The sequence below is a fragment of the Micropterus dolomieu genome, linkage group LG16, assembly GCF_021292245.1.
Source record: "Micropterus dolomieu isolate WLL.071019.BEF.003 ecotype Adirondacks linkage group LG16, ASM2129224v1, whole genome shotgun sequence".
NCBI lineage: Eukaryota > Metazoa > Chordata > Actinopteri > Centrarchiformes > Centrarchidae > Micropterus > Micropterus dolomieu.
Genome location: NC_060165.1, coordinates 3,373,064 through 3,382,545, shown reverse-complemented (window position 1 = coordinate 3,382,545; position 9,482 = coordinate 3,373,064). Strand labels below are relative to the sequence as shown.

At 39.5% G+C, this 9,482-nt stretch overlaps 1 protein-coding gene across 1 annotated transcript in view; it reads right to left on the bottom strand.

Moving 5' to 3' along the window:
* slc41a2b (solute carrier family 41 member 2b) overlaps positions 1-9,482 on the bottom strand; it is a 53,624-nt gene that overhangs the window by 25,803 nt on the left and 18,339 nt on the right. Inside the window, exons 8-10 of the mRNA XM_046071912.1 lie at positions 6,899-6,978; positions 1,861-1,992; positions 1,336-1,484 (exon numbers count right to left, since the gene is read on the bottom strand). Of these exons, the coding sequence (XP_045927868.1) occupies positions 1,336-1,484; positions 1,861-1,992; positions 6,899-6,978 (361 nt within the window). The remainder of the gene's footprint in view (positions 1-1,335; positions 1,485-1,860; positions 1,993-6,898; positions 6,979-9,482) is intronic.

Below are 9,482 nucleotides of genomic sequence, written 5' to 3'. Positions count from 1 at the left end.
CTTCCCTCAGTTAGAGCATTGAAGATGGGTCGAGGCCGGGTCTTCCAACATGACAATGACCCGAAGCACACAGCCAGGATAACCAAGGAGTGGCTCTGTAAGAAGCATATCAAGGTTCTGGCGTGGCCTAGCCAGTCTCCAGACCAAAACCCAATAGAGAATCTTTGGAGGGAGCTCAAACTCCGTGTTTCTCAGCGACAGCCCGGAAACCTGACTGATCTAGAGAAGATCTGTGTGGAGGAGTGGGCCAAAATCCCTCCTGCAGTGTGTGCAAACCTGGTGAAAAACTACAGGAAACGTTTGACCTCTGTAATTGCAAACAAAGGCTACTGTTCCAAATATTAACATTGATTTTCTCAGGTGTTCAAATAAATAGTTAAAAAATCATACATTGTGATTTCTGGATTATTTTTTTTTAGATTATGTCTCTCACAGTGGACATGCACCTACGATGACAATTTCAGACCCCTCCATGATTTCTAAGTGGGAGAACTTGCAAAATAGCAGGGTGTTCAAATACTTATTTTCCTCACTGTGTGTGTATGTATGTATGTATATATATAGTATACTTCCTTTTCTTGTGTTCAAACTTTGGAGATGGAGCCTTTCAATTGTTTACACAGGCAGGGACGTCATTTTATAATCACACCCTCTAAAGTATTGCCACGTCCTATCCCTCTCAATAGGTGCTCTACATAAACATTTGCCGCTCATTCAGTCTGCATACCACAACACTGAGCTCTGCATCCTCACTGCTACACCGCTGCCTCCACCTCCTCCTGTATTAGCATTTATCTGGGCGTGCATTTTGAATGTATATGAATATATGTTTTTCCTTATCAATAGTTGTGCATATCAGACTCTGCCAGGGGGTTTGTTATGTCAGGGACAGTCTGTGTCAAGCTTGTTCAGATTGGTTGGTGAATGGTTAAAACAGAAGAATTTGTAATATTCAATATATGAGTTGATAATGACAATCTGAAAGTATTAGCATTTATTTGGAGTTATACTTGTGCCCAGCTGATGAATGCAAGTCCTGTATATCTTTTTTCTCTGTTTGGCCTCCACCGTGCACCACAAAACGAAAACAATGATCTGAAAGATGGTAAAAAGCTCAGGTAGAGCTGACAGAAGCTGCAGAGTCTTGGTTTTCCTAACTATCTTTTGTTTTGGTGTTAAAATCATCTTAACAATGCAAACTATCTTTAAAGCAGTGTTCATGTCTGCTATAATAACGCTCTGGATTGTGAAGATGGCCCTTGAATACTTATGTAGAATGTTAAAGAATGAATGTAAAACAGACAACACTTGCATTAAAAGTCCCCGTGGGCTCACCTGCAGCATGGCAGCAGCCAGGTAGACGGACATAAATATGGGTGTCAAGGTTGTGTGTCCGCTCTTCATCAGGTGGATGGTGTAAAGGAAGATCAGGTGACCTGGGATCACCAAAAGGAGGAGCACCTGAGCCGAGCGATGATTGGCTCCTGAGAAAATACAAAAAGGTTGGAGCGAAGAGTGAATGTAAGGGAATAGTTTCTTTGCAGAGGAAAGTATAAAATTGTACATCTACTCTTTCCTAAAAATCCATGTTTGAATAGTTTGGTGGCAAATTGTGCTCGTTGGAGTTGACCCACCTACTGATTAACAAGAATTCATTTACACCTGGGAAAGCAGGAGATGGCAATTAACAAAATAAATGTGTCAGGTGGAAGGGTTCTCATCAGCGACAGAATTTATAAAAGCCAAAATAATGAATATAAGCCCTTCACACCTATCTTGTTGGAGTTGGACAGCAAGGCACAGCCAATGTGAATTATTTTTTAATTAAATGGTGAGTATGTTTGCCTGCCCAGTACTAACCTGTACCAAAGAATGTGCGGCAGGGGTAGTAGCAGCCCTTGGCCTCGTCAGGAACCTCCCCAGGAACACAATGTAAATGCAGGTGAGTGGAGATTCTGCTGGATTGAATAGCCACCAGATTACCCCCAATTCCTGGACAAGATAGAAGAGCTCATGGTTGATATTTACGTAAATAAAATCTGATAACAATATATCTACCAACATTCTTTTTCTAACAAACACTTTTGTAAACAAACAATCCAAGAACAGCTTAAATTTGGTTATTAAGTAATGGTGACCAAAATAGTGAGAAACTTATCGTTGAACCACCAACATTGGAAACTTGAGGGAGAAAACGCGACCAATCAGTTTTTAAAATTCTATTTTTGAGGAGCAGCTTTGTGCAAGGGCTCAGCAATTACTTTAATGCACAACTAGAAAGGTACCTCAAGGGTTTGAAAGCTAACAACCATGGTAGAAAAGAAGAAAAACTCAAATCTGCTACATTTTTTATTAGACTTTCCTCTTATCTTTGCATGCAATGCCATTTTCTACATATACAATTTTAATTAACATCAAGCAGATGAGCAGACTGCGGGATGCCATCTGTACTGACAAAACACAGGACCACTTTACATTCACATGCTGCAGCTATCACACCTTCCCTTTTGAAAGGGAAACTTCATGCGGGTTTCATCTTCGCGGCCACAGTCTGGTGAGTGAGCCCTGCAGGAGAGCTCACAGACATACAGATATCAATAACAGACTAGATGACAGGTGGGCACAGAGCAGCTCAGCAGAGAAGAAAGTCTCTTTTATGTCTGTAAAACTGTTCAGAGTAGATCTGAGAAAAGGGTTGCTTTCAGTCACTCAAGTGTACATGTACTACACCATATACAAAAAACAAGAAGCGGGATGTGTGTGTCCCCCCTCCTGTTAGTGTGGTGAGTATATTAAATTAGACACTGCTAGCCCCTTGGGGTGATGTCCACATCATTCAGTCTATTGTAGCTCTTTATCCGCCGGGTGTCATTTTATAGGAGCATTACCAGCAATCCCACTGGGCCTGTAAACAGACATAACTTCACCATGAGCACACACTCGCTCCGCCCCATCTCTCTCTGCACACTGCTGCCCTCACAATCTCTTCATGCCACTGATCTGATGTGGATCTTTAAATAGTTCATCATGTATTTGCATTCTTTCTGAGAGTGTGATGAGAAGATTGTTATCAATCTCAAGTCTGTGTGCCTAGCTTAGCATAAAGATCTTAAGCAGGGGGAAACAGCTCTCCTGACTTTGTCCAAGGTAGGACAAGTGGTTCAGTCTGTACACAAACAATAATGTTAAATAATTTTTTTTCCTCGTCTCCAATCTTTAAGCTATGTATCCTATAAAAGGTTCTGCAGCGCTGTAAACTGGTCATTAATAATCAAAGCAGTAATTGCCTTCAGTCATAAAGAATGGTTTAATATATCCTTTGCCTGCACAGTGACATCAATAGGGATAAATAAAGAGGCTCTCCCTCATTCACACTACTGTATGGACAAAAGTTCAAAGGTTCATAGTGCACATGACTGGAAGTAGTTAGGATTGTTATTATTCAAATTATTGTTATTATTATCAGACATATATTTCAGTATTTTCAATGTGTTTATTAAAGCAATCATATTTAAATGTATGAAAACAATCAAACCTTCCCAGGATGGTTTAGACAGAATCACTTTCCTGAACTTGTGCTATTCCGTGCTAAGAATCCCATTTAACTTTTTTCATATTTGACTTCTTATATTTATATTTCCCATTTATATCAATGAGAGTGGGCTCAATCACATTCTTTGTACATTATACACCTCTCTGTATAATACAACACAGTTCAACAGCACAACAAAACGACCATACAGTTGAATCAACAGTTGATTTATTGCAAGAATGTTATATTAGAGTGCATTAGTTTTAGCTAGGTGACTGTACATCATTATAGTGATAGTTTATATACCTTTTATTAATTTCCAATGTATTTGTTACCACAGTAATGGCTTTGCCGGTTCCATATGTACACAATACTGATTTTTGATGTGCGTTAGGCCTTTTCACTGCAGACATTTGGAAAAGCACAGATGTTACTAATAACATTAAACATGACTCAAATTAAAGATGTATCAGTAAGTCATGACAGTGAGACAGGACCCTGAAACTGAAGCAGCTAAATAGTATTCAACTATTAATTTTAATATTTACATATGTACTTTTCCTACTGTCACATGTCAAAATGTCGTCAGTGATAAAAAGCAATCTGGACCCAAAACACTGGACATTTCTTACTGTAATAATAAAGAAGATTTAAACAAAAGCAGAGGACAACGAGGCAAGTACTTTGAAGATGCAGTTAGTATTCAAAAAGGTAATGTAAATGTAATGTTTTAGTATGCAATTAGGCTTTTTTAATATATTCTCTGCTCTATTTCGTTGTCAAAACATGGTTGAAACTGGAATAATTGCACTTGCCTTTTGCACAGGCTTTGACTTTAGGGCTTTTTGTTCTTGAGGGTGTTTGGGATGGGTGGGGGTTAAGAGGGTGGAGGGTGTTCTTACAAACACAGCAGGGGGCAGAGGTAGAGTGAAGGAGGTTTAGGGGCGATCTGGCTTTTTCAGGTCACTGGGTCCGACAAGAGGAATGGGGATGAGGAGGATGAGGAGGTCTGGGCTACGTGGTGAACTGCAGGGGGTCTGTGCTCCTCTCAGCTAGGCCACTCTGCCTGAGGGTGGAGGGTAGATACAGGAACTTTCTCCCCCTCATCTTATCTCTACTCCTCTCCTCCAGATTTAATTTATATTTATTTCTTTTTTATGTAACGCCTCTAACACCAGGCTGTGACGTGATAACACAAACACAGATATAACATAATGAAAGAAAAGCATGGAAATAGGCAGAGACTGGAAGTGAGATGTAAAGCAGACTAACACATTGTCTCACAACAAAAAGGACAGAAAAAGGCAAATATGTGGGAGTGCTGTCTAGCGGAAAACCGTAGAACAAGAAACTTAATATAATATAATATCTGCAGATACACAAAAGCAGAATAAAGGCTTTTAAGAGCTTTATTATGACACCTGAAACAGAATTTAACATCAAAATGAAGACAAGAACAAAAGGTCCATTTCTAATGTAATATATTGCAGCTTATGAAATGGGTCCAACAAGAATAACTATATATGGATTAAGCACACCTGAATAACTTTTAAGAATTTAAATATTAATATAATTTAAGCAGCCACTGACACATCCTATTGTAGGAGAAATTGCATATAACAGCCCTAATGTATTTAGATGAAATAATGGAGGTCGGTGTGATAAAAAGGAGGCATTAGCCCTCCATCTTTCATTTCACCTGTCTTTTCTTATCACATTCTAGACATCTCCTTGCCCATTCCTTTCTAATCAAACATCCACACACCATCCTTTCACGGTTTCTGTTCCCCCTGCCCCTTGTACATTTGTATTTTTTTATTAGAACAGGCACCGTGGTGCATTTTAATCAGCCGAAAGACACGAGGAGACCGTCTGACTGTTTCCTCACTCATGAATAAAAATTTGTAAATCAGAAACAGTTAAAAAGTTAAAAAGTTTGCTGGGACCTGGATTTTCCCAAAACTGCACACACAAAATAAAAATATCCTCGCCCTCACGAACAGACACATGCTCGATTCCCCAGCTGTTTTGTGCCTGGAATACGTCTCAACAGAAAACCAATTAACAGAAACGTCCTCTATCTTGTTAAGTGTCTCTCATTAATGCCATTTAAATTAAAAGTTTATCTCTTGTTGTGGAGGTGCCAGAGCCCTGGCAACCGTTGCTGAGCCAGTTAAAAGGGGGAGAAAGAAGCAAGAGGATATGGAAGAGGACAGGTTTTGTGAAGTGGAGACAGATGGACTACGACTGACTGTCTAAACCCTGTCTCATTAGGTAACTTATTTATGCTGATGAGCATTGGGAGTCTTTATTTAGTAACCTTCCTTTATCCCTGGACTGGTGAATGCGCACACTGTTTTCACATTTACATACATTCACACCTGTGACCAGCACTGCGCAAGACAAACAGACTCTATGGCGTGTCATCCATCTTGTGTAAAAACAATTTGTCTATATCTCAGCTCGAAGGGTCAAAGACTGCATAAATTGCAAATACTGAGAGGACTTAATGAGACAAACAACAACAGGCAGAGTTTCTTTGTAACCAGACTTCTACTCCAACAGCTTGTTCATGTCCACCTTGTAAAATAAAACTAGTTGTATCGCTGCAGCCTATTAAGACAGAATCTCATTAAGAAACCCTTCAACTAACCAGTTTATTTTACATAATTCTAGAAAATGCAGGATGTCCCGAACTTAAGTTCTTTAATTACAAGTAGATGTAGATATGGGTCAGTAGGTTGAGGAAAAATGGCAATGCAGTAAATATAAAAGACTATATAATATGATAAAATGGTGTAGCAGTTTCCAACAAAATGCTGTCCGAATGTTTTCATTGCTGTTCATTTTCCTCCTCCATATTTAACAGCTGGTCTACTGGGGATCAACTCCTCATTTAGATTCAAGACGTGGTTTTCCCTAACACATTATTTACAGCGTCTCATGAAATTGAGTAAACCCTTCACATTTTTGTATTATCTTTTTTATGTGACAACACTGAAGAAATGACACTTAGCAGTGTAAATTTGCTGTCACACCAAAATACCACATCAAACGGCCGTGAATGTCTAAACCGCTGGCAACAAAAGTGAGTACACCCCAACAGCAAAGTTACACTATTTTACATTGTAGCAAAGTGTCATTTCCTCAGTGTTGTCACATGAAAAGATCTAATCAAATATCAACAGTTCAAATCAACTGTTTTTATATAACACCAGTTCATAACCGAAGTTAACACAGACTCCTGTGAACAGTGTCCTGCACTTTCACAGAGGTGAAATAATAAAGGAGGTGGGGTTAGAGCAATCTAACGATACAAGCTCTGAGTTTTCTTCACATATGTAGTATATCAACACTGTGACTCACCATTGATAACCGGGGTGTACACTACGATGCCAGCCAGATTTGGGTCAGACACGGTTTTGTCCAAGATGAGACCTCCGATGCTGCAGAAAACAACATAATAAGATAATTAAACAGCGTTACTGACTTCAGACATGAGACTCGTCCTCAAAAGACTTCAGACTTGACTCGGACTCGAGGTGCGGGACTTGTGAACAATGTTTATTTTTAGGAAACGTCTGATGAGCTTGCTGTTATTTCCCTCTCTCCGTTTCCTAGAACCTGCCTTCGTAACACATAGTATCTGCTGCGCGGCCACACGTGAGAGAGGAAAACAGACAGCGGTAGCTGCTGAGCCATTAATCATAAACTTTGGCTGTAAAACTTCATACAACAAGACCCAAACAAAGAAGCACCGAACGCAAAATAGGTTAGTAACCTGAGGTTAGTCAACATGTTTAGCTCAGCATTGTCCATCTAACGTGAGCTTTCTTCTTGCTTCAGCTACGACCTACCGGAGGTTAACTCCGACTGTCGTTCGTTATGAAAAGATGAATGAGCGTTTGTTTGCTTGCCAAACTTGTGGTGGTCGATTAACGTAATCATTTACGTCCCGTTGGCTGTCATCATGCTAATTATTAATGCTGGCTGCAAACAGGTTACAGGTTTATTGTTGATCATGTAAAGTTACAGTTTTTTTTAGTTAACGTTACACTGGGTTTGAGAGTCAGCGGGGATAGGTTGACTTACAGTAGTTAAGCTGTCATTGATTGCATTGCACATTACATGGTTGTGCTCTGTAAGTAAAAATCAGGTTACAGTTACAGAATTCCTTATAGCCATGCAGTTTTATAAGCAGTTGGATTGAACGCAGCATCTGATACAACATTCATTATAACCATGAGTGACTTGAGACTTGACTTACTTACTTACTTACTCTAGCTCAAAGACTTGTGAGCATCTCTGGTGTGTGTGTGTGTGTGTGTGTGTGTGTGTGTGTGTGAGAAAGAGGGGGAGACAAAAAGTTAGAGCATCTATTTCATCTAAATGATGTCCATAGTAAATGTGTGTGCTTCTATATAAAAACGCTTCATCAGCTACACTGAATGTTAAATACTAAGTGAAAGTGAAAGACAAGACAAAGAATCACAGAATTGTTTCAATAGTTTTTAGCTTATGAGGTCCATGGCCAATATTTGTCTTGCTTCCATAAAAGCCGGAGAAATGTGGTATCACTTGAGTGTTGTGAGGCGAGCATAAGAAAGAGCGAGTGAGAGAGACAATCAATCTCTTCCTACTGGCTGTATTAGTAAGGCTGCCAGGCTCAAGGGGACCCGAGGGTGTATGTGCTCCGGGACTGCAATTTCTTTAGGGTATGAGTCATCAAGCAAACCAGACACTGGGAGCTGCAGACGCAGAGTAGCTGTTCTTTCCCCTTTGAAGAATAAACACACACACAGTTACATACACAAAAACACACACCTGCTGATGACCATGGCAGTGATGACTGGCTCCCATCCAGAGTACAGCAGGGTGCGGCTGGCTGGGTGCTTGGAGGAGATGACGATCCACAGAGGAGTCAGACACATGAAGAAGGCGCAAACCAGTGACGACACATACGGGTAGGAATCTGGGGAAGAGCAGGGTGTGAATTATACAGTGACAGTTGATGGATCAACTGTAATTTTCCAGGTCAAAAAGAAAATCCATTACAGCGCAGGTGCAAGCTTCAGTAAACTAAAATCTTACAATGCTTACAATATCTTTGCTTATTTAACTAATGTCTGCAGTCTGTAGATGATGATAAATCAAATTCAATATACCAGTTGATGGGTGTCCCATACGCACGACAACTTGTAGTCAGGGGTCACTATTCTACAGCAAAACTGCCAGATAGTCAGACACACAACAGCAGACCATCATGACCACTCAAAACAGACCCACACAATGTTGAACCGGAACCAAAGGCACTATCATAAAATACATTCTGCATTATCATCTCTAATTCCTAATTCTGATCATTTCAAGTTTTCTTTTAGCAAATACCTCCTTTCCTCTTGCTCATGTTGACTGTGAATGAAATGTAATCTGCATTCAATAAAGCGGTAGTCATACACTGTGGGGGAATTGGGAACTTTTGGGTCTCTGTAAATAATATTAAACAGTACTGTCTAGAGCTGCTGTATGTAAAAAGTGCAATGAGATGCCTTTTGTTATAAATTGGTGCTATATAAATAAAACTGAATATATTTTAAATAACACCTGGATTTTAACATTTACCTAGTCAGGCAAAACTCCTGAATTCCAGATTGAAAACAAATATCATGCTGACTGCAGAAAGACTCACAAAGTAGCCTCATTAAAATGAAATAATAAACTCTATATTGATGTCAAAATGTGCATCTACAATAACTAATCCTCAATTTCACAGCTCATGCCGAAGCACCAGTGTTGGCTAAGAATTAGATAAAATATGGACATAGTATCAGCTAGCTAACAAAACATAGCTCATTTAAAGTAAAATAAATGCTAATTACAAATCTCTCAAGGTAGTAAAGTTAAGTGTATTAAAGAAGCTAGATAGCTAACTACTAACATTAACTTAGAG